Raw genomic sequence first — 26,385 nt, 5'->3', positions numbered from 1 at the left:
TCCTTCTTTTGGCTTAAGCCCATTAATCTCTACATATATACACTGAAAATAAATTTACCTGTGATGAACATTCATCAGTTATTGAAGGATAAAAATGCTTTGACTGCAAAAGCATGTATGGATTTCCCATACATGGTTTTGCATATGTAACCAGAATCCAGGCTCAGTCAATAGTGCATACACAAACAGTTGTGATAAAGGCATAAGTGCTTACTTAAGCTAAGAAGTGTCCTTCATATGGAAACTTTAAAATCAGTAGATATGCTCTTCTCTGTTATGAATAATAGCCTCTGAATACCTTCATTTTCTTGGACAGGTTGGGGAAGAGAAGTGGGAAGAGAAAAGATCAACACAAAGAGCTTTTCATCGGTAGAATCTCTAATTTGCATTCCAGAAATTCAAACATACTGTGTTCGAATAAAACTTCACATGGCATTTTCCACTTGAAATTCAATACATGAAAATGTTCTACATAATAATACTGCATAAATGTAATTAACTCAATCAGATTTTATAGGCATTATGCCAGTATTATCTTCAATCTCTTAGATCAGTTGCATCACAGAGTAATTAAATAAGTTAGGGAAATAGCCTTCATTTCCACTGCCTGGAAAACTTTTTGCTCTGTTTTCAGTATCTCCCTTTTCATAATCACTCAAATATTTGGCATATGGGTGAATTTCTGTCCACTGATACCTGAAATCTAATGTAATTAAATTTATATTATTTCCCATTTTTTAACAAAATGCATATAATAGAAATTAAGGGGAATTTCAAGTTATACATTATTGATTTTGAGTCATCAGCACAATCTTTTTCACTTTGACTCATTTGAAGGACTATCCAGTTTGAAAATAAAACATTTACTATTCAGTGTTGCCCTGGCTCAAGCTAAATTACATTATTCTTAAGAACCTCTAAAATATATTTATCTTTGCCAACAATGAATGGTCTGAAAGAAAAATACATTGTTTTGCTATTTTAAATGCCATCATAGAGAATATGCTTTTTGGCTTCATTTTTCTTACTGAAAAATTTTGAGGAAGTGACGTCTTCCTCAAAATCACCCTTACCCCCTATTCTCGTAGCACATATACACATGCACAAAGGTGGTAGAACCACATTGTGTGCTGGGTTGAGGGTTTAAAAAAAGCAAATGGCATCAACAAAAACAATAATAAAGTTCAAACTATCTTTGAAAAATACTTAAATTGGAACCTAAATTCACTATTAAGCCAGTTTCCTTCTAGCATCAGAGCAGCTGATTTTTTTGTTAAATACCAGATGAACTTGTTGGTTTATAATTAGAACTCTTGTGTAAAAGCGTTTGTATCTTTAAACACAAGAAACAAACATGGTTCAGTGAGATGTGAGAAGTATAAAAACAGCGGATTCACATGCCTATTTCAAATCAACTCATAGGCCTGAGCTGGAAAAGCCTACAACTATTAAAAATCTCTGTCTCTTTCTCTCTCTCCACTTCCTCAAGTAGAATAGTTGAATTTGATTAATTTAAATGAGAATATGACAAGATTCCACTGTTTGGCCAAAAAGTCCATTAGCTTCCTCTAACGACAAGGTTCATGGTGTCAGGCCCAGTCTCATTTCTCCGAGTTTCCCCAAAAGCAGTAACACACACACAATGAATTTTAAGCCTTGGCATAAAAAAGATAGGAATTTGAATGTCATTGTACAATGGCATTGATACATCAATTTGGATAAGTTTTTTCAACACTTTGAGTTTCAGTTTCCTTAAAATGAGATGTGAATCATAGTACTTCCCTCAAGCAACTGTTAAGGGTTACAGGAGAGTTTTTGTGAAGCTTACTATGTTTACCAATAAATGGTAGCTATTGATAGTGTCTGTGATTATAATAATGGTTCTTCAAGGTTTTTTTTAACTTTTACTTTTTAATTTTTACAAACCACCAGAGGGTAGTAGAGAACAAAGAGTTGGTATACATTTTTCCAGGTGCTGCCTCTATGAAATTACTATGTTCTTGTCCTCATAATGCATTGTCATTTCAAAATAAACGTGTAAGCTTGAAAACATGGAATATGCTTTCACTATTCCTAAGTACCCAAATTTTACATATGACAAGTAATAGGCTATACTAAGTATAAGATACTTTATTTCTAAACTATTTGAAGGGAGAGAGAAAGAGAAATAACAAATCTTGCTTTGAAGCATTTTATTCATACATGGCACTTATGTGGTTGGAAAGGTTTTAGGTATTATTTAAAACATGAATTACTGAATCATCTTTGTAGTACTACTGAAAGATACCAAACTGGTGGTAGTGAAATTTCCATGCCTTTCTTGTTTATTAGGAAGTACAGGTCATTATAAAAACAATTTCAATAAGCACCCTGGAAATATGTCTAAGGGGTTTCAAGGTGCTACATCTTTTCATTCCCCATTACGTGTAGTAATTGTGCATGAAGGTCAATGTTATTATGATATACTGCTCCCAGGTAAAAATGAGGTGGGATATTTAAATTAGAGAGGCAGCTAAAACAATATAGATCATTGAGATTGAGACTATGGAACATGAGAATATTATGTGAATCTAGAGTATTTTCCAAAGTTTACAAGCTCTTAGGAAAAGCAGATGTAGATAACAGTATTAATGGGCTTGAACTTTAACGCTAGAGCTCAGACTATATATAAAACTATATAAATTTCGAATAGCACTTAGTAGTTCTCACACACAGGAACAATTTTGTCCCCCAGATGTTTGGCAACATCTGCAGACATTTTTGATTTGTCAAGACTTGGGTCGGACCAGATGTGTGGGTGGGGCTGCTGGCTTCTAGGGAGCAGAGGCTGCAGATGCTGCTGAACGCGGCACAATGCAAAGAACAGGCCCCCACAAGGAAAAGAAGTATTGTTAGTTACTTCTTTAGTAGTGCTGACATTCAGAAACCCTGAAAGCTGTGAACTTTCACAGACCATGTGGTGGTGTTGGATATTTTCCATTCCATGTCCACACTGGGCATTCAAAGAAGAGTTCTCTATTCAGAAGCACAGCAGTTGCCTTAGTGTTCCTCTTCCATTTTTAATGCAGCAGATTTTCCAGGACTTCCATTTAAAGAATGTGCCACATTCACTCCATTTCTAATGGGTATTCAGTGTGCTTTGGAAACTTAGCAAGAAATGTACAAGCTCTCAGGAAAGAGAATTTGGAGAAAACAAAAACAGAAGAGTAGGTTTCTAGTTTTTCCTCTCCCGAAATGGCCTTAATGGATTCAAAAAGTGGGACGTGTGAATAAAACTGCCTTGTGTTGTAAGCAGAAGCATTTGGAAGTATTGGTAGAATGCCTTTAGGACATGAAATCTTCAGATATGTGATCACTTATTTAGAAATGTGATGAAGTGTGAAGAAACTGTACCAGCAGGAGGAATCACTTAAAATTTTAAAAACCTGAAAAGTAGTTTCAGAGAGCATGTATATGGTTAAAAATCAAGTGGTGTATGTAGTAGAGCTCTTAGGAAAAGCAGATGTAGATAACAGGACTAACTGTTCTTAACTGTCACAAATCCACTGTGTTTTCCTTACTTATGAATAGTTAAAAAAAGCCACAAGAAAGCAAGAAAGTAATTTATTTACTTCAATTTTTCTAACTTGGAGGGAAAATGGAGCTTTTCACTTTTAATCAATAATTATACATAATTTGTCGATTTCAAATATGGCTAAAAAATAAAACAGATTTCAAAAACTGGTGAAACAAATGTATCATATCCATTTAATCAAGAGTTTAAAACCTTCTATTGTGGTTAAAGTTATCAGAAAACCATAAAAGTTAACTGCTGTTATCCAGCTAATTTATGCTAATTTATAGATCTATGCTATCTAATATAATAATATAGCCACCTGGTTCTTGAGCACTTGAAATGTTGTTAGTCTGAATTGATATGTGTTGTAAGTAAACTGAATTTTGAAGACTTGGCCAAAAAAGAGAAAAAGCTCAATAATAGTTTTTGTGTTGATTACATGCTGATATTAAAGGTAATATTTTGGATATATTAGGTTGAATAAAATATTTTGTTAAGTTCATTTCTTTCTTTTTACTTTTTTTGATATTGCTGCTGGAAAATTTAACAATACATTTGTAGCTCAGTGTATTCCTATTGGATAGCACAGGCCTAGACCATTCAAGTTCTAATTAAGTAATCATGTTCATGAACAAATAAGATTTTAAGAAATTATGGTAATATGAGGGGGAACACATAGAATACATAGATTGCTAATCCTTCTACTAACTAGCATCATTTATGTCATGTTAATGCCCCATCTCCCCATTTCTGTCCTGCAGGAACCTTCTGCTTCCTCCTGAACAGGTTGTGCTGAACCTTCTTGAATATCTGTTGTTCTCCTGTTTTTATTCTCATTCACAGTGTTCTCTTTGTCTGGGATGCCTCCCCTGCCTCATCTCCACCTCAGTCTTCAAGATCTACCTAAATATTCATTTTTCCTAATGCTTTGTCCCAATTGTTAAGCAGTCTCTTCCATTTCTGAACTCTTCAGTCCTTAATCTGTACCTGCCTTTCTCAAAGTATGTTTCTTCTAACACTGGGACTGCCAGGGTTATGTTTTCTGAGAAACTAAGTAGTGTGGTTAAATAAGTAAGGGAAATACTGAGGAAATAAGGTCAAATTGGTCTCTTTACTGCAGGATTTCGTAAGCCCTGAATAGTTTAATTTGGATTAAGAACTTTTAAAGAGCCATTTGATATACAACATTTCCCAGTCCTTTTTGACAATGGAGCACATTTTTTTCTCTATGCATTTCACAGAACTGAGTTAACAGCAACACTCTTTGAGAAATAATTCATATACCATTAATCAGCACATACACTTTTGTGGCATTTTTTCTCTTGATTCAAGTCATTACATAAATCTTATAACTTAAATTTTCAAATTTTTATTTCTTGCTTCTTGACATATACTGTATGTGGTTCCACAACTTGCTGAGTGAACAAGTCTGAGGCCACTGTGTCTATACATCATATGGTGTACATACCTCTGTCCAAAACTCACTCAGCCTTTCCCTTCCCAGACTGGAATCCTGCTAGATTTGGTATCCTCATGCAACATCCTCACTCCTTCTTTACCATTGTAGTTTCCCTTTTTTCTTTTATTCACTTTGGCTGTAACCCTCTCCTGTCTTATCTTATGGTCCTTGGGTATGCTATGGAGAATGTCATAGTACTGCTAATTACCGGAGATTTAGTTTAATATATTCAGTGATCATACTACATGTGTGCTAGTCTTGTTAATAATAACAACAGCACTAATTGGACATTATAGTAATCCAAACCCTATAGTTTTTACAATTGCACAATACTTTCCAGTTTTAAGTCTAATTAGTGGTAGAAGTACAGGACAACCTGCGACCTGTTCAGTATGGTATTATAGCATCAGCAACATGAAACAAAGCCAATCAATACCTCTGGTATTCCTTTGAAGGCAAAAGGGGGAAATCAATGGAAAATGTAAGCTTGGAGTCAAACAGAAGGCTAGAAAATGAGAATACAAAAAAAGAACTTGAAAAGTGTACTTGGGAGAAGGAACTAAAAATGTGAATAATGAAGAACTACTGAAAATATTTTAATTATGATTAAATGACACAATAAGAAAAAGTACCTCCATTAAATATTGGTTCTTTCAGATGTTAACTCTAACCTACTTTTTCATAACTATGAGCTTAGTGACCAAATTCCAAAGCTTAATTGATTTACTGCTATTATACTGATATGCATTGACTATCAAAATTAGAATATGTAAGCTAGTTTCCCTTAACGAACCATGATAAATATTATGCATGATTTCTCTGTATTGTAGAATAGTTTAATCAACTGATCAATAAGTATGTATTTACAATCTCTTTGCTGTTTTGGGGGCCAGGTGCTTTGGGAAAGTAAAAAGAAAGTAAAATGCATACTTCCTTTACCTCAGGGTTGACAAAAAAGAAAAACAGATAATTAAAAAGCAAATGGAGAGTGAGTGCTAACTTCTGTGAACACATACTTCAGTTTGGAAAAGGGGAAGTGAAAGAAAGCTGGAATAAGCAAAGAAGTTTGTCAAAAGCAAAGCCATGTTGGAAAGCTATTGAAGCAAGAGGCATGGTTTGTTTACATTATGTTATGGTAGACATCAGAGAGCCCATGAAGATTTCTAAGATGATCCACGAGAATCCAGTAGAAAGATCAGACTCATATAGCCCAGTCTGATAATAGTAGAGGCTGCATAAGACCACTTCAGAGACTGCTGGCTTTATTCTAAATTGAAAGGATGGGAGTCTGCCTAGGGCAGTGGCCCCAGAACAAGACCAGGAGCAGCTTTTGAGAGGACAGCAGACAGGAGTCCAAGACTGGAAACAGGAGATTAAAAGATGTGGGAAAAATAGTAAAAAAAAAAAAATGACCCATGGTTTTGAACACAGATTAAAAAATAATAATAGCTAATGTTTTTGAGCATTTGCTCTGTGCCAGACAGCATTATGTGTGCTTTGCATGGATTTTCCTGAGTTTCAAGGCACGTTTATCAATGTAAGTACTAATATTCCCCCCATATGGTTGAGGAAATAAATTCATAATGGAAATGTAATTAGTCCAAAGTCACATCTAAGCAGAAATTTTAATCCAACTAGCCTAGATCTAAATCCCATGCTCTTAATATCTATGCTATTCTCTGTCTCTTGTCCTAAAGAAGATGACATAGATAAATTTTTGGATTAGGAGGTAATTTGGGGAGAATAAGAAATGATGACTTATATTTGAAATAAAGTGAAGTTTTGGGGCAACAGTATTTATAAGTAGACATGTCCTGGTGAGATCTGGAGATGAAAGACCTTAGCCTGGACAAGCTGGAGATCTAAGTTTGACAGTAAGCATCACAGAGAAAGCATGAGTTCTCAAGAGAAGAGAACACACCCGAGATAACAGAGATTGTAATTTTTAAATAGATGTTACTTCTTGGAGGTAATGAATTTGATAAGCATGCTGCATATTGATATTTCATGTTATGTGACCCTAGATCTTTGATCACACAACTCTAGTATAACACAACTTTTGAGTATCCACCCCTAGAGTATATCATGTATTCTCCATTGTTTTCACTTGATAATGTAGCTAATGAAGAGTTCATATTGGGAGATGAGGCAGCTCTCTCATTTTCTGGTTTGCTTCTCTTTGTATTATCAACATGCACTTCATTCTGTAGTTCTTCAGGGTGCTTTTTAAAGCCATTTCTCCATATTGTTGAGTTAAAACTATTTTATATTACCCACACACATGTAAACTGTACTCTGTTGCAATACGCTGTACACACAAGGACACCGCCATCTAAGCCTGCGTTATGGATCTCTTGTTCTCACTACATTTACTAGGTGGCACCAGACATCTGGTTTAAGAGCTAAATTGTATACTGGTTTCATTCCACATATTAAATATCATCATATTTTATTTACAAATTGCCACTTTAGCATTTCCTTTCCACGCCCGATAATTTCTTTAGCTGTTCTCCACCCCAACCAAGAAACTACTTTGCACTTTGGAGACCACTAACTTTCTCTTAACCTTCTCAAGGGTCAGGGTTCTTCCTCAATACTCATGTTGCTGAGTATTTAACTTTGAGGCCACCATGTCTATACATTGTATATGGTGTATGCACTCTGTCCAAACCTTACTCAGTCTTTCCCTTTACAGATGAGAATCCTTGGAGATATAGTATCTCCATACAACATACTCCTATTTACCATTTTACTTTCCCATTTTCCCTTTAATCATTTTAGCTTCAACCTTCCCCTGTTCTTTCTTATAATTCTGGGCTATAATATGGAGAATTTCACAGTATTTCCAGAGTAAGCCACTAATGATTTGTACATGGACAGATCTGTGTTCTCTATATGTTTACAGAAGTTCCTTTGATCATATCCAAAGATTGATGTCTTTTCTAGCCCCAGTCACTGTAGAATGAGTACCTCCCTCTTATTTGTCAAAAACAAAAGTAGTATTGAAGTGAGAATACATATTCAATAAACATTTGCTTACTGCGAAAGAATTTGGAGATTAGAGTCAAATGGTAATGTCAAAAATATTTATTAATCCTTAGCTGAGTGGGAAATAATATTAATGTGTCATTAATTTTTATTTAGGTTATTGTTTTTAACTTCTTATTTTTAATTCCTGTCTTTTCTTGTTAATCATTTTATTGTTTTCTTTAGTCTTGACTTAAAGGTTTTTCTATGTTTGGGCAGATGGTAATCTTAAAAACAGATAGACTGGCCACACTACACTTGGAAATATATTGTCATTTCAGCATAGAAAATAAACCTTAGCATTGGAAAATGATGAGTGTGAATATTAAGGTATCAGATAAGTTGAGAACCTCAATTTGAGTTAAGAAATGAAACTGACCTAGTTATTCAGTCCAGAAAGTTTGTGATATACTCATCTTTCTGATATAATAAATAATTACATAGATGTTAAAATAACTTGTATCTTCTACCATAGTGCCAATGGAAACCATTTACTATAACTATAAATGGAGAAAAAAATAAAAATATTTATAAATAACCATGGACAAACTTCCTTCCTAGCTTAACAAGATAAGATTACTTTTTGATTTGTAAACCAAAAAGTATGGTTGTGGTTTAATTTTAAATCTGAAATCAATGTGGAAAGATGTCTTTCTATATATTTCTTGTTACTTGTTAGAATAAATGAAGCCAAATGGGTACTGTCAGAAGATGGCTCAGAATTAGGTATATTTTAGAGTCTTTCATCAGAGCTCTCTAGCTAATTGGTGAATTGGCTGTTTGATTCATAAACATTCAGGCTGATATAGAAGCAAGAATAATTTATTTGTCCTTTTCCAATGCAGCATTTTTATTTCCACATGACAGATGTACATAGGATTTTATCACTATAATTTTTACAAATTGACTCAAGACACAGTTTTACAAAACCACCCACCTCTATTTCTAAAACGAATAATAGTAAATATGTATATTTTTATTCTCATACTGAAAGTTTGCTAGATTGCACCTATTTATAGGAAACTGCAAAAGAGCTTTGGGATTTGGAAGAGAGGGATGAACTAAGTGAAAAACAGGAGTAGAAGGGAACAATAGAATGGCTGTTAGCATGAAAGACAAAGCCCTTTCATGTGGGACTGTTGAAAAATGGCAGGCAGAGGGGAAGAGCTCCTAAGACTCTGGCAATAGGGTTGTGGTTGGTGAAACTGATTGTTCTCTGTGTACAAAAGAAAAAATTCAAATTGGGCCACTGTGAAATATAGGGCTGCTTTTGTCAGCGACATTGTGGCATCCTCATTGAAAAGGACTAAGGAGTGAGGTGCAGCAAAGCTATCAGCTTTGAAAAATCCCTACCCTGGTTACTCTGGAGAATGTCAATTTGGCAATTGTGAATAAGTCTTGGAAGTGTTGGGGCAGACAAGAGGCAGCAGACTGCGAAGTTGTTTGTTATTGCCTACACAGTGGCCTAACTGGAAATTCCCTTGGCTAATTTTCTCTCACTGTCCATGGTGGAGTAGACTCTGGGCAAGACTTCCTTGCTGAAAGTAAACAGAAAGCCCACCCACATCATTGGGAAAGTCGCCAAACATAATCTAACGATCACTGTTCAGCAACCCTGTACTTATCCATCCTTGTTTATGGGTCTGAAAACACAAGTACTAGTGACCATGAAATGATATATATATTCTGTGAGGCTTACCCTCCTAAATTATTGAGTTTAATGCAGAAGGTTTGAAGAATGTAATTCTTAACATAGTCTCAGAGCTTGGCGTGGATGTCAACAACAAGCATATTGGTTTACTGGGTGACACTATAAGCCCTAATCTCCAAAGTTTCTGACCTGCTCAAGGAGGAAAAGCCTTTCCTGATTTCAATACCTTGTCTTAGTCACCATTCAGAGAGCTAGCAGCTGTGAACACACTTAAAACACTGGCTTTGTTGAAGTTTTTGCTACACCTGTCTTTATCACATATATCAAACAGCTCCTGTTTGTCTTTTGGACTAAAATCCCTAGCAGAGTTTGTAGAAAACCATTTAACCACACTGAAGAAAGACGGTGGAATGGACTGGTTATACATTGAAAACAGAGCAGACAAAGCCCTTTCATATATTTCTGGCATTAATGCCTCAGTTTAAAAGCATGGTCAGTGAGAAACTCACAAGTGCAAGCCTACAAATGAGAATCCAGAGCTATTTGAGGATGTTAACTAACCTAAAATTTGTTCTACACCTTCTACTCATCATTCAAATATTAAATCTACTATGCAAAATGGCATTGTCTTGCAGAAGGACCATGTGAGTGGCTCTTTGCCACTCCACTTCTTGAGAAGTGCTACCATACCCTCAAGAGGGTCAAGACAGGGACCTTTTATGGTGTGCTCAGTGATTCACCATTGAATGCAGAAAGAAATCCAAAGGTTGTATCTTTCAGCAGGATCAGACTAAATGGGAGAGAGTACTGTGACTAAAAATTCTAGGGAAGGAGTCTTCATTTATAATAAAGCTGTTCAAAACTGTGTGCATCACATTTTGGGGGTCTCCATAAAGAAGATGCATCCCAGTGTTTAAAATTATTGGGTATAAATATATGACTAACAAGTGAGCAAGCCTTAAAAAGAATAAGCAGTCAAAGAACTTGAAATGTTTGTTAATCCCTTTGAAGGGCTGCCTCAGTTAAATTATGTGGATGCTCCCCAGCTGGCTAGCGAATAGGACTGCTCCAAGGTTACAGGTTGAAAAGCTGCCGTACAGCTCTCTAAGGCAAGAAGTTTGGCAGTGGTGCTGAAAAACTACAAAGCAAATTCCCAAATATTTGTCATATGATTTATATTCTGCGGTCATGTCTAGTTTCAGTGGCAACAGTGGAAAGGAAAGGATGAAGTCAGGTTACAGGAATAGAATGCTTGAGAAAGGTCTTCAGTATCTCATGCACATTTCTGTGGAAGGCTCAATGCCAGGAGTATATAACTACAGACTTACTGCCAACCTTTTCTTATTAAAACTTACCAGAACAAACAATTCTTTGGTAAAAGGCCCTCAGAAAACCGCAGTTTTGACGGAGAACTATATTCCTTCTGATAACAAGGAAACAATTATCTGCTCAGCCCCACTCTGTGAAACACCATTATCTCTGGCTATCTTTGTAAATTACCAAGAAATGACTGGTCTGTAGGAAAGGGTCTTAACAGAGCTGCTATGGCAAAATAAAATGAAGTGAATACATTTCCTACCATTAAGGGATTGTTGTGTGTCCATTTTGTTTTTAATGTTTATAGAAACAACAGAGCTCTGTGCAAAAGGAATTCAAGGGATTCAGCCAAGGGGAAAAAGACTTTTCTTGGTTTTCACCTGACCACATTCCTTAATTATAAAGAAAGAAATATGGCATGTGTTTTGTATTAATGAATAGCATTTTTTGTCATGTTTATTTGTTCTTATTCTTGCTTTTTTAGTTAAAGTCAGGCATTGAAGTATTAATATTTAAATAGGTCATGTCATTATTCTATATGTTAAAATGATATTTTGGTTTATTATTTAAAAATTGCCCAAAAGGATGCAGCATTGCTTAATATTTGGGTGGAGTTCATCATTCTACCTTATTTGCAATGACCACGTAACAGTCCAAACTGCTTAGAGCACTGTGGGGGGACACAAGTGAAATAAAAATTCACACCTATTCCTACTGTCAAGGCAAACTACTTAAACTTCTCCCAATATTTACCGGAGTCCTTGGTACAAAGCAAAGAAGGGCTTGGTTAATATTTGTTGAATAAAGTTATTTACCTATAGAAAGTCTGAAATTCACAGGATTCGTAGTAGTAAAAGTATTCTCTGTATGGCAATTTGTAGGTGAGCATTATAGAAAGCACCTCATTCTTATTTGCTTCAGTCCATTGTGTTTAGTGATGAATAATCTTGATATTTTAGGACAATATTATTCAGATATCATTATTGTATAATTAAACAAAATGAAAAATAGAAGACTCTTAAGTCTATATTTATTCCTCATTTGAAACATTTTACAGTCCTTTCCTATGGAGGTATTTCTAAATTTAGAACTCTATGGAAAAGACTATGGACATTAGTGTAGGTAGAAAAAAAAACAGTTTACATGCAGAAATTCCAGGTGTTGACTGTTGGAGATACAGTAAAACCATATTGGTCTTAACAAACTCACACTTCCATACTTAGTATCTCAAGCATTAGGGAATCAGCTGCTCTTAAGTATATTTTAAAAGGGTTTGTAGTGTGAGGTTTTCTAGTATTATCTTGCCCAAGCAACCATTTATTATAAATCTTTCCAAGTTTCAAAATAGATCTACTTAAATTATATATACATTTGAACATGTTACATTTTCTTGAGTTCAGCAATAAAAATACAACAATGCAATCATATAAATATTTAAAAATACAAATGTCAGTGTCTTTTTAAAAAACAGTCTGAGTTGTTTTCTATTTTAATGCTTAAAGTCAAATCAATGCTAAGGGAATACAGGAGGAAAAATTCTAACAAGGAATCATGGGAATACTTTTTCAGAGAGAATTCTTTAAATTCTTGTTGTGGGACTTTGCAGAATATACTTGATGAATTCTTTGAATTCTCTCTCAAGAGGAATGAGTCCTTAAAATAATGAAGCTAAGATTAATATTTTATAATAAATAGGATGAAATGTACATATTTTCTCTGACAGAAGCTTTTCAAGTTGCACCAGTCTGGAAGTCATTATTTCACTTGATCACTAAAAAACTGAATTGCTCTTCAGCTCATGCTACAAACCCAAAAATTAACACAGCAGCCATGTTCATCACATCTTTAATATGGCTTTACCTTTCCATAATACTGTGCACCTGTATAGGCCTAGCAGAAAGCATTTCAAATCATTCTCTTCTGTTTCACACTCAAGACTGGAGTAAATTCCATGACTGTAACAAATAAATTTTCTATTTTTTCCTCATCTGAAGGGCAATAAGAAACAGATGGTGGTGGTGGGAAACAGAGGCTTGAGACTGGGAAGTGGTCTAGGTAGAAGGAACAAGCTTCGTGAAAGTCAAAGATTAGATCATGAGAGATCTTGCAAGCCATATATCAGTGTATGAACTTTATCATGAGGGCAAGGGTGAGCCTTGGAGGGTTTCCACTGGGGCCAGGAGATGCAGGGGGCAGTGGGGGGAGGGGGGAGGATGATTAGATTTGCACTTTAAGGAGATTGATCAGACTACTGTTTAAAAAATGTGCTGAAGGTGGCAAGTCTTCCGGCCAGGTTACAATTCCAGGCAGAAAGGGATCATAGAGAAATAGCACATTTTAAAGAACATTAAGAAGTAGAACAGATGTGACTTAGGTTCCAATTAGTTGTAAAGGTGAGGGAGAGAGAAGAGTTCAGGATGTCAGCCAGCGTCCTGGGTTTGCACGATGATAACATTCATCAGCTCAGGGAAAACAGAAGATAAGCTCCTAGGGGAAATAGGATGAATTAAAGTTGGAACATGGAGTGTTTGTGGACCCTGTGGGATATAAAAGTCGAGATACCCAGATGGTTATGGGATAGTCATGGAATAAGGATGTGGGTTTATAGAATTTATGGAAGATCTGCCTATAAGTAGTAACTGAAGCAATTGCAATGAAAGATGTTACCCAGGGAGGGGAGGTAGGATGAAAACATAAGAGGGTCAAGGGTAGAAACTGAAGGACCAGCATTTAAGAAGTGGCTGACAGGATATTGAGAAGTAGAAGAAACAGAACTATGTTATAGACCAAAAGCAGTTTTCAAAAACTGGGGAGTGTTTAACTACACCTAGTTAAGATAAAAACTAGCCATTAGATTAAACCACATGGAGGTAATTTGTGACTTTGGGCAAGAGCTGCTTCAAAGAATAATAGGTATGTGTATACAAGTGGGTGGTTGGGTGAAGGGACGAGGGAGAGGGTGTGAGATGTCAGTACAGACTCTTAGAAGTTTGATGATGAATGGGGAGAAGTAACAGGGTAATATTAGAAAGATAGAGGAGCTTAAGGGAGTCATTTACTCAATTGAGAAAGGTTTCAGGATGTTTAAATGCTGATGTGAAGTGTCTGATGGAAAAGTAAGCTAAAGTTATCAAAAAAAATAGGTAGTAACAGCTGACACTCATTGAGTGTTTAATATACCCTAGGCACTTTTCCAAGTTCTAAATGTGTATTAACTCCTTGCATGCTCACAATAACCCTATGAAATAGGTGTAATAATTATTCCATTTTACACATAAGGTATAGGAACCTGGGACTTAGGACTACTGATGGGATCACTTCCCTTAAGAGGTGGAAAAGGGTGGGATCCAAAGCCCAGGTGAAGAAATTACTCTTGTACAGAAGAGGGACTTCTAATCTAAAGGACCCGGAATGGAAAGGATGAGGTAGAAGCAGGTGAATTTGTAGGTTTGGAGGCCAGAGATGGAGAGAGTTCTCTTAATAGCTTCTGTTTTGTCTGTCAATCAGGAGATAAGGATATCTCTCTGCACAGTGTGAGGGCAGAGGTGGTAGGCTGAGAGGTTTGAAGTGCAGAGGTTTCAAATGGACTCTGTGGAGAACAGAAGAGAATAATAAAGGACATAAATTGATTGCCAAGCAGCACTGAGGCCCCCCCAGAAGTTAGAGAGCAAGTACTAGCAGTGTCATTCGTTTGCAGGGTTGTGGGGCTCCCCCATGCTCAGCTTCAGATAAGAGGAGAGGTAGTGCTGTTAAGATAATACAATAAAGATCCAGAAGTCTTGGTGCTGAGTCCACCATGGAGATGAGAAGACCTTGAGGCACACCTAACAGGTAAGAAGTATGGAGAAGGGGTAAGGCATTTAATGGCACTTACTTACACCTGCTTCAGAAGTAGAGTATAATTATGCCTAATTAATCAGGTAGACAGGGAATGCATTATGTCCAAAGATAACAAATATAGATCTTGGTGAAGAGGTATATGGAAACTACTTTCTGCTTAATTTTTCTGGAAACCTAAAACTGCTCAAAAAATATGAAGTCTATTCATTTAAGAAAGTAGACATTGGAATATATAAGGCAAAGACTATCTGATATGGCTTATCTTGCTTATCTACAGTAGCTCAGCAGGTAGAGAAGAAAAGAGTTTGGAGCCATTGTCACAGACCACAGAGCACATGCCATTGCCCCAAACCCACTGAATATTGATGATACTCATTCCTATTGAGTTATGTGTAGCCTTAAACTTTGAAAGTGCTGAAAGTTTGAATCAAGTCATTATTAAGGTTTATTAAAACGACTTAACTTGGTTACAAACCAAAAGAATATTTACCTGTCATGAGAAAAAAATCACTAATGAATCACTAGATGGCAGTATAACCTGGTGTTCTTGAAATTTAAATAATATTGCTAATTAACAAAATACTGACTGAAGCACTAGGTACTGTGCTTGGTGTTATCTAGGTAATGAAAACTCCCAGACAAAACCCCTTTCTTCCAGAAGGGTACATTCAGATGGTAAAGATTCAACCTAAAGTTTCTTCTCTCTGCACCAATCCATCTGGGACCAGTATATAAGTAAGGAGAAGTCTCTCCAAGTGGAAATAAGAGTTGGGGGTGGGAGTAGAAGAAAGGGGAGAGGAGAGGAAAGAGAAAAAGAAAGGAATTCTGAAGGAACAAAAATTATAGTAGGACCTATTCACCCTTCAAGATTCACCTCAAAACTCATCTCTGAAGCCTCAGATCTCAGACTAATTCAGATGCTGGCAAGCCCTTAGGACCTTCATCTGTCATGGTGCTAAAACGATGAGTAGCATAACTGCGAATGGCTGTTCTATGTCCACATTAGACTGAGATGCTTGAGGACAGGAAACGCTGTTCATCTTTGAATACTCTCGAACCAGTGCCTTAGCCAGTGTCTGACTCAGAATAGGAAAAAAATAAATATTGATGGATGAATGAATGAGTGGGTGATAGGTATCGGGCCATTTAACATGCTTTCTCCCTTTTGAATCTACCTTTCAGAACAAAAGTCTAAGAAGAAAGTCAGTTTTCTAGTGAAAAATTCAGTTTCCTTCTATCTCTTAAGTTATCTGGGGAAAAAAAATGAAAGTTTAAAAAAAATCTTTAGGACAAGGAGGATGAGCAATAGGCAAGCAGAAGGCAGCAACAGTAGTTGATCCCGAGAGAGAGGATATCTATTAAGCTCTAACCATGTGCTCTAACCATAAGTGGTAGGTTTTGTGTGTATGCTTATCTAATCTTTACTACAGTGTTATGAAATACCCTTCTACTATTAATCCCATTTTACAGGTGAGAAAATGAGGGTCAGGGAAGTTAATTTGCCTTAAAACATTAACTGGTGCAAACTAATTTTTCTTCTTTTCTTCCTTCCTTCTTTCATTTAACTAACATGCATTCGTCACATGCTGAGTCTCCTAGAGAGGTTAAACAACTGTCTAAGGTCACACAGTCAGGAAGAGGCCAAGAAAGTCTCACCAGGCCTACAGGACTTGAGAATCCATGTCCTTTATTAAACTGCATTTTTTCATCACAGATCTCTTTACAGACTTTGAAACACTCATTTAACTTCCCCACTCGCCTGGTCATCAGCTTACATCTGGCCACCCAGTAGCAGGGCTTCTCATAGAAAGGGACACAGGTGTTTTTCTATCAGCCTCTGAACTTAGGTCATTTCTCCAGCCTTGAATTTGCTAGTTCTGTACCATACCACTGACAGCTCTACCTGAAACTTTTGGCTTGTCCAGTTGCCACCAGGGCCAAGGACCTGGGAAGCTAGGCTTCTGAGCTTCCGGCAGCAGACCCAGCTGTTTGTCAACAGTGGTAAGGAGGACCATGAGCCTCATATCCTGGATTAGTGCCCAGTTAGAGGACAAACAGAGGTAACTTGTGGGAAAATGAGGGGCATGGGAGCTTACCACAGCCATCTGGAAAGAGCCAGATGTGATGGTATTAAGAGGCCCCAAATATCATATGTCACTTAGAATTTTATTCTCAGGTTTTAACAATGCTGTTTTTGTTGCACAGTAGATAATCCTGAGCAAATACACAAAAAGGCTAACAGAAGAAATATGGATAATTGATGTTAGGGCCATGAGATGATGAGTAATATTTTTCTTTTCTTTTCGAAAATGTTGATGTGTTAATATCTTTTAAAAAGAAAATACTGAAGTTATCTTTTAAAAGTGTACTTCATTCCCTTTTTGAGCAAACAGTAATCTAGAAATAGCCAGAGGGCACATGGACAGATGAGGCAATATAGGCCAGATTCCCAAATTCTGGATTTATTTTCCCACAGATTTTTCTGGGGAAGTGGATTGGCGAGAAGCTACAGCTACATAGCAAGAGCTAGAGTTACTCACTAGCTGCACAGGTTTCAGGTGAAGAAAAATGGTTCACAGCAATGGCCCAAGGAATGGAAGTAAAGCAGCAGTCAAAACTGCTCAGCTGCACAACCGCGGCTGTAACCGCCCACACCCGCCCCAAGCAACAGTGCAGTTCTGGTGGTGCTTCCTGGTTTCCCTGGGCTAGCCTCTAGGGGCGCTCTGCTCCACTTTGCAATATTGCTCTTGCTGTTTGAGTACACAGCCTCAAAACCCTCCTATTCCCCCACTTTTAGCAGAAATAAAAGCAGAATATTTGAAAAAATAAGGATGCTTACTAGAAAGTTGAAGGGGAAAAAAAGTACAAAATCATGGAAATAAATGATACAAGGGCAAACAGACTTTTTAAAAAACTTATTATAATTCAAATCTAGCCACAGATCCACTTTCTGGGAACCCAATGCTGCACAAATCCCTCCAAACCTCCAACCTGAAGAACCTGCTCTGCCTCTGCCACGTCAGAGAAGAGTCTTGGCTTCACCGTCTTCTCTCTAGGTGGCTACTCCCCTAGTTCAGACGATTTTCAACGGCCTGGTCTCTTGGGAAAGGAAGGTGCTTTTATCTCAGGCCCAGAATTCAACCTCTGGATTTAGGCCTTCCTCTGCCTACCTTATGCATAACTTCCTTTGCCTTTTCCATAAATCTGTAAGACGCATGCATCTCCCTGCCTCATCCAGTCATTTGAAGCGTTTCATCAGGTAAATGTCAGGACTCAGTTTCTCCTATGTGGGTGGCAGCCTTTACACTCATACTTTCCAAAGCATCTCAAGTCATTCTAATCTACTGTTCCAACAAGTATATGCCCACTGGTCCCACCAGTGCCCGCAGTGTGTTCTATACAATCACCACATCTATTTCTTTAGCTATTCTCACAAATAGACAAAAGGCCCCAAAGAGCAGATGGCCTTTTTGGAAGATTACCTCATGTCTGCTTGCCCTTCAGGCAAGTAGAAGTTTATATCCTTATACTCTTTCAAAGCCCCTAGCCCCAATCTCCACCTCCTCACCTGGACCTTCCGTGGCCCTGCATTCCTGTCCATCAACTGAGAGATGCCTGATGGAAAACTCATTTGCAGAGCAGAGAATTTAATTGACACCCTCTGGATCCAGGAATGTTCTAGCCAGCCTGGCCTCAGCTTACCCACTGCTCTAACTGCCCAGCTACTCTCTGGACCCAAACCCCCCAGGGGGTGATCTTGCAGAATTCTGCTCATTACAGCTTCACAACATCAAAATCCCTTAACCATGTAATAATGGTAACAAACATACAGTAAGAGGAGGGTTAATCACTCGCACATGCTCTTGTGGGAAAACAGCTCTCTCCCTGGTAAGAAATATATGGGTCTCCACCCCATCACAGAAAAATCCCAGGATGCCCCAGAATGCAGTTTCTTTTCCTCATGACGTGTTGTAAAGCACGTCAGCTGCTCCTTGTTGCTGTGCAGATCCCCCAACATCAGATCACTGAGACAGGAGGCAGCGCTTGCTCACACAGCTGATAGGATTAGTAGATGGTGCTGTGTCAGCCCTGACTGAGACCGAGAAAGCCTTCCGCATACCCAGGTGAGCTCTGAGCACGAGCGGATGGGGGGGGACCACCATGTGTCTCAGCTGTGTGGTGCAGTTTTTCTGTTTGGCAGTGCATTTCTAGTGTCTTCTCTGTGAAGTTTGCAGTCTGGGGACGGGGGTGGGAGGGTTCCTCTCAATAAAAGTCTGTCCTTTATCACTTACCTGGGTTCAGGGAGTGGGTTTATATACGTCACAGGATTTTTGTGTGATTCAAATAAGAATATGTATGTGAAAATATAGTTTTGTTCAAAGGAAAGGTATGAATCATTTAATTACAAATTTCACATAAACTATTTATCCCACATTTAGGGGGGCATAATTACATGAACGCCTTCCTTTTCCATCAGTGTACAATACCGTATCTCCCCAGTTGTCTTTCCAGGCCTGGGCAGGGATATTATCTATAATCTTGAAGGGTTCTAGCCTTATAAAGCAGTTGGTATCTTCTAAAAAACAGCATTACATTCATTTCCAAAGGAAAAGCCACAAAATTACAAAACCAGACAATAAAATAACTATTTCAGTAGAAACTGAAAATGATGCATGAGAATATTTTAAAGCAGATGAAAGATGAATCTATAATATGCTGTATTAGATTATACCTCTTTGATGGTATAATCCAAACGTTTATCTTAATGACATAAGAAACACTTGAATGAAATTAAAGGCAACATAGATATTATCATTTGTAAAACTTGCCTTCTAGAACAGTGGAAAAACAGGCTTGGGTTCCAAAAGTACCGAGCTAAGAGGCATTTGAACGCTAAATTACCAGCCTTCCCTTGGCAGGGTTGCTATGGCGACAACAGGGCTACCGCACAGCCTCTCCCTGCTTGCACTTCTGCAGTGAAAGCTTTCACCCAGCACATGTTGGATTTTTTTAGGCATACACCCCATCACCAAATACAAAGATATTATCGGAGGCAGTTTTATCTGAGTTTTTTCAAAACAGAAGTTATGTTTATGTTCTTTATCCATACTGATGGGCCTCTTACAGAGTTAAAGAATTCACTCATACATGCATTGGTTCATTTGGGTGTTATTTATTGGGCACCCACTGTGTGACATAATCTTTCCTAAGCATTGCTTACAATCCCTGGTGAAGACAGACAAATAAATAGGGAATTCTGATACAAGATCGTAACAGCTCTTCCCGGAGGTAAATTAAAAGCAGGTGTCCTGAAAGTATGTAAGGATGACCTTCTCGGGGAATGGGGGAAAGTTTCCTGGAAGAAGCTATCTCTAAAATGAAACATAATATATCTTTAGGAGTTGAGGATGGGTGGGTGGTGTACAAGAAATGCTTTAAACAGATGGAACAGCATGTGGAACAATAGAAGAAAAAGAGAACATAATACCTCCAGAGAATGGAAAGGTCTGTGGTTTGAGGGGTTTATCCATCTCTGTGTGGAGGAAGAGTAGCAAGGGTAGCTGAGGGGTTTGGGTTGGGGTATTGGTAAGAGTGGCAAGAGATGAGAAGGGAGAAGCAAACAAGGCCCGATCATGAAAGGCCTTTGCGCCACATTAAGGAGTTTTAATATTATTTGGAGGACAACCAGCTAGTCATGAATGGGTTTTAATGAAGCAGCATGCCTTGATTAGCTTTTTAGAAAAGCCTTGCGAAAAAACTGAAAAGCTGGCAAGAAAAAAGAGGCAAGATTGGAAGAAGCAATACAACTTTTATTAGACCAATGTTGCAATAATCCAAGTTGTTTCTTATTTAGATGATAAGTGAAGATAATGGTGCCCAACAGTGGACAGAACTAAATAGATAAAAGCCATTTTTAATTTTTACTAGGATAGCATGGAGATCACTTGGTTTCTACTATGTGGGGACTATGTGAGGGAGAAGTCAAGAATGACTCTCAGGTTCTGACTTGGACAGCTCAGCCGACTGTGTTTCTGCTATTAGGCCCCAGACTCAATTCTCGGTTCTCAATAGGAAACTCAGGAGCATCTTTTGACCTCAATGGTCTGTTCCTATTTCACAGTCTGTTTCCTCAGACTCATAATTTTGTAAATAGTACATTGTAGGAATCATCCTGGACCATCACTTTCCTCAAGTCTATATATGAGATAGCTGTGAATGTAGAAAATATGAATTGATCACCCTTTTCCCCAAGCAAATAACCTTTAGATTACCAACCTCACTGCTTATGAGTTCTAAGTGCACAGAAAAGGCATGAAGATGTTCTTTGGGGGAACAGGAAGAACGCAAATTGATTTCATTAATCCTGTCTGATTGATTTCAGCCTTTCTCTGGATTCACACTGTACATTACTAGATTTGAGAATTGAAAACTCAGAAAAATGCTTTTTAGGGGGCAAATAGGGACAGTGGAGGTTTGAGAACAGTTTTTGAGGGCCATAGTCCTCTTATGTAGGACACTGAGTAAGGATCAGACACTGCTACTCAGAATATTCTCCAGTTCTGAATAAAAACTGGGCATTGAAGTTATTACCCAAGTGAATTCCATCCCAGATGAGATTAAGTATAGCAAGTGGAATAAATCGAGGTCCATGACCCAGTCGATGATCCCTATTCTAAGTCTTCAGTTTGATAGGTTTTTGAGCTTTTTTGAACAAGTGGGTGGGCCTCACAATATTGAATGGACATGCTGGACTTAACTGCCCTTTAGCAAGTTCTGTTCAATCAGCTGGGTACAACTGTTTTATTTTCCTCATCTAATCCTCACAGCTACCCTTGAGACAGATACTATTATTATTCCTCAATTTAATCAAGATAAACATGAAGTTCAGAGAGGTCCATAACTTTTAAGTATAAAGGCACTCAGTGTGAAGGGAGTGGAATGCTGCCTTGAACCTGGTTCTCTGAGTTCTGAGTTCAAGTGCAATGTCCTTCCCTTAACTGTGCCTGGGGCCCATTCTCGGGCAGCTGGGGGCAGACTGGACAAAAGGCCACTCTCCCCCTAAACGGCATGGCTTCCCCAAGCCTGCGGGAGCTGGCTTCGTCGTTCTTTTCCTGTGGTGGTGCCAACCCACGGCCCTTTAATGCAAACCGCCACGTTGAATCGCAGCCTTTGAGATCCCGGAGCCGAGATGCTGTGTCAGTCCAGCAGCGCTGGCTTGGCTGGGGTCCGGGTGGACGGGACCCGCCCCGTCTCCCTCAGGCGAGGTAATTGTGGGGAGCTGTATGTTGACTTAAGACCAAGAGGGCAGGGAGGGGCCGCAAGGGAAAACTTTCCCTTTCTCCATTTTGGCTCTCAGTGATGTGGTTTTTCTCAGCTCCTCCATCCGACGTGCACCCCTTCAAACCAGACACCAGGTGCCAGAAAGAGGCCAGAGATGCGCCGAGCCTCGCCCTGCTCCCTTCGGGTCGGGCTCAGCGGAGCGAGCGGCGCGCGGTCGGGCGGGGTCGGAGCCGGGCCGGGGATTCCGGGTGCGGACGAGCCGCCCCGGGGACCGGCAGGTGAGGGCGGGGCGGGAGGCGGGCGGTGTCCCGGGAGCAGCGGTGGCGGCGGCCGCACCACGTGTCCGGCCGGGGCGGGGCCTCCGGGTGCGAACCGCGGAGAGGCGGCGGCGCGGCGGTCCTCAGCGCGCCGGCTCAGCGCAGCCTCCTCGCCCCGGTGCTCGCAGGTGCCTCCTCCCGGACGGCGGCAGCGGCGGCGCGAGGAGCAGGCGGGCAGCGGCGCGATGGGACCTCTTCGAGAGACCAAGGTAAGGGTGGGCGCGGGAGACAGAGGGAAGGTGGGCACCCGGGGCAAGAAGCGGATCAGGTAAGAGCTGGAAGGGTGGCATTCCGAGTTGGGGTAAATGCGGACGAGGAGGTGGTGGGGACCATGGGAAGGCAGAGGGTCATTTGCTCAGGTGTGGAGACCCGGTAGATGGGAGGTGATACTGGAGAAGGTTCTGAGGGTTGACATGAGGATTAAAAAGACTGACTTTGGAGGATTAATCCCATCTCCTGAAATTGGGGATTTAGGATCTTGCTCTCATTTGATGGCCTGTGTGTGTGATGTGAATAAAAAGGGTTTAATGTATTGGTGACTGAAAAGTAAGGATCAGCATGTCAGCGACCCAGCACTGGTCCAGGGTGTGTGATGTGCGCGAGTAGCTGACGTGAGGTTCCTGCTGGGTGACTGATGCGCAGAACACATCCAGAGGCTGGGTGCGGCTTTCGCCCCTTGGGGTGGAGGCCTGAGGACCTCAGGGGTCCCCCGCGGATAGGGCTTTCCCTTCCACTCCTCCACTGCGCGGACCTCCCAGAGATGTTTACTTTGGAAGCGACCCTTCCCGGTAAGCCGTTTGGAAATGAACAAGGGTCATATTTCCAAAGAGTGTCTGTTACCTAATCCAAAGCACTTTTTCAATTGCAGAGATTGGAGGGATCCGTGAGTTTTTTTGCAAAGAGCTCCTCCTAGGAAACCATTTTAATATGGCAGGGTAGTGGTGGCCCCGAAAATCACTGGACTTAAGCCTGTTCTGCTTCTAGATGATATGTCCTGTTAGCTAAGCATCTTTACCTCTTTTAGCCTCAGTTTGCTCATCTGTAAAAAGGGACACAAATTAGTGACCTCTCTGTGGGCTGGGTTGTAAAGATCAAATGAGATAATCCTCGGGAAAGCACTTTAAAAATAGAAAAACATTGCCGAGATGCTACTTTGTATGCATTTTTTAAAGAAATTAGAGTACAGCCCTGTGTATTTAATGCTGCATTTTTAAGGAAAGAGAGAAAAATGTCTTTTCATGGGGGTCCTTTAAGGAAAACAAAAGCTAAATGATGTAAAAGGCAGAGCCATCTTTCTGGGTGTTGGATTTTTGTTTGCTCTTCTCCTGGCAACAAGCCTTGTGTACCAGGATATTAATGAATAATTAAGATCCTGGTGGGAAGAAGAGGGATTTGAAAGATAAGTCTGCACGGAGTATCAGGAAAGAGAAGTTCCAGTTATAGGGGTTAACTTTGTGAGGAGACAGGAATCCAGAAGTCAAACTGTCACAGCTAATTCAGGGGAAGCAAAATGGAAGTCCAGAGGAAATCAAGTAATAAGCCAGAGTGCTATGAATAATCAGGATCCTTAGAACCGATAACTTGAATGTGGTAGAAAAAGCCAGAGTGGGAGGTGAATTAGGAATCAGATGGGAGAGTGGAATGACCTTCATGCTAGCAGGTAGAAGTGTGTGTGTGTGTGTGTGTGTGTGCGCGCACATGCGCGCGCACACACACACACACACACACACATTTCAGGGGATGGGGTTAGCTCAGTGGAAGTATTTTGGAGCTCATTTCAGCGATGGAGATAAGGCCTAGTCTGTGAAGATTCAGTATTCAGCAATGTGATTTCTTAGAAGTCCAGAAGGAGCAGACAGAAATTAAGAGGGGGAAACAAATTTCTTTTTGTTTTCTTTTTGATGTCCAATTTTGAGAAGGAGCAGAGAGTAAAGCATCATGAGAAGGAGATTTCCCGAAGCCGAATTCCCCGTTTGATTCTTCGGCCCCATTTGCCCCAGCAAAAGCACAAAGTGTCCCCAGCCTCTGAGTCGCCTTTCTCTGAGGAAGAGAGCAGAGAGTTCAACCCCAGCAGCTCTGGGCGCTCTGCGAGGACCATTAGCAGCAACAGCTTCTGCTCAGGTACAGTATCCATGGGAGATCCACACAGGCTGTGTGTGGCTGCTGGTGTGCAGTGATGGAGCCTGGAGTGGCCTTGAACTGGACTCATGCTGTTAGGCTAAGTTGCCTCACATTGCACTTTTTTAGTTGTTTTGACCTACAAATATCTAGTGGAATTTCATACCTTTCTGTATATATTATTCTAGTTTATAATTGATGATATGAAAGCTAACTTATTTCCATGACTGCTTAAAAAAAGGTATACCTTCATTAAATGTGGAAAATCTACTAGCTTGCATAGTACTTCTGATTATGGAAGTCCCAAAGATAGAGCAACTCCTAATGAATGAGGTCAAGAGCAAGGAGCTTTATATCCCAGGGCTGGCCCAACCCTGTAGTTTAAAGGAGAAGAGGTCATGCTTTGTAATCTGTCACTCCTGAACTGAAATCCCTGGCCTTTTCATCATTTACAAGCTATATGACCTTGGGCAAGTCACTTAACCTCCCTAAGGGTAGTTGTGACATCCATGAAATGGGGTGATAGCACCTGCCTTATAGAGTTGCTCTAAGGTTAAATGAGACCACTCACATACCTAAATGTACTCCTAGCACAGTGCCTGGCTTGTAAAGGTGCTTTATAAATGATGGTTTTTATCACCTTGAACTGTGGATGTCAGTTTTGGCACATGATTAAGGAAGATGATTAAGGCAGTTTCCTTAAAATTGTGAGTATATTTGGTAAAGAAACAAATTACTCCATAACTCCTGAAGGTACCACCCTTGTCACTTGTCAGAGCCTATTATACCCATTGAAGCACATGACTTAGAATAACTTATGTTCTTTGAGAAGTATTAGGAATTGGGGTAAAATTTAAAGGAGTGATTGTCTTATAACTAATGAAAAATATTTCATAGTGGACAGTTTTTAGAACTTAGGGAAAATGTTATTTGAAGATGAATAATACATGTATGAGGAGGGATTTGTGAATCAAGATGCTATGATTAATGCCCTAATTTTGCAGGGCACAATATTCCACTATTTTTAGCATTGGTAACCACATTTTCAGGGATATTTTTTAAGGCGTAGTTTTGGATTTATTACATGCTGTCACAAAACAACCCCATTCTATGCACAAATTTTACATTAGAAATACTGTGCTGCTTATTTTTAATTTTTTCTCTGTAAAGCCTCAGATCCTCTGCTTGGTTCTGAAAAAAAGTCTATCAAAATATTATATTTTAAAGCTTAGTTCTTGCCATTTGAATTACATGAATCTCATCTAAAATGGAGACCCACTGATGGTTTGCCTGATACTCTCCCAAGAAGAAAACAAAAGGAAAACTGCAAACAGGAGCAGTTCAGCTCCCTAGAACCTGGTGTGATATTTGCAGAATGTAGTGCTGTTTACTTCAACTCCATTTTGGAGCTCAGGCATCACTCTGGATGAGTGTGCATGAACTCAGGGGATATCATTTCCAGTTGACATGGCTGTGTTTACACAACTCAATTCCACCTTTATTCCTGATATTCTCTCTACATAACCATTTTCTCTTTGACTGACTTCAAGGTGAGTAATGTTACCAGAAAAAAGAAAAAGTTGGTTAAAATGGAGCAAAAGAACAACTCCAGATGTATCTTAGAAAATACATTAAGCAAACCAATAAGACTGTTAACTTTGGTCATGATTCACTGTCTCCACGACCTGTGGCCTGGATCATCTCTCCTTCCCAGGAGGCCCATCTTCCACTAAGGCCATAATGCTGTACATGAAAATCGAAAGTAGATATTGATCCTTCTGCCATTAACTGGCTGAGAATTGAGTGGCAAAGCCATCTA

General features: G+C 39.2%; 1 protein-coding gene across 12 annotated transcripts in view; it reads left to right on the top strand.

Annotated features, from left to right (window-relative positions):
* Nucleotides 1–26,385, top strand: part of SYBU (syntabulin) — a 115,760-nt gene that overhangs the window by 22,123 nt on the left and 67,252 nt on the right. For 2 of the 12 annotated variants that reach the window (XM_073229969.1, XM_073229967.1), the window contains exon 2: nucleotides 22,577–22,657. In XM_073229969.1, coding sequence (XP_073086070.1) covers nucleotides 22,577–22,657 — 81 coding nt within the window. Of the gene's footprint in view, nucleotides 1–18,841; nucleotides 18,975–22,225; nucleotides 22,410–22,497; nucleotides 22,658–24,364; nucleotides 24,570–26,385 lie in introns of those variants that run through there. The other 10 variants (XM_073229974.1, XM_073229970.1, XM_073229971.1 and 7 more) reach the window with 10 other exon arrangements.

The sequence above is a fragment of the Manis javanica genome, chromosome 2 (assembly GCF_040802235.1).
Source record: "Manis javanica isolate MJ-LG chromosome 2, MJ_LKY, whole genome shotgun sequence".
NCBI classification, from domain to species: domain Eukaryota; kingdom Metazoa; phylum Chordata; class Mammalia; order Pholidota; family Manidae; genus Manis; species Manis javanica.
Note: the sequence above shows the minus strand (reverse complement) of the source record. Positions and strands in the feature narration are given on the sequence as shown.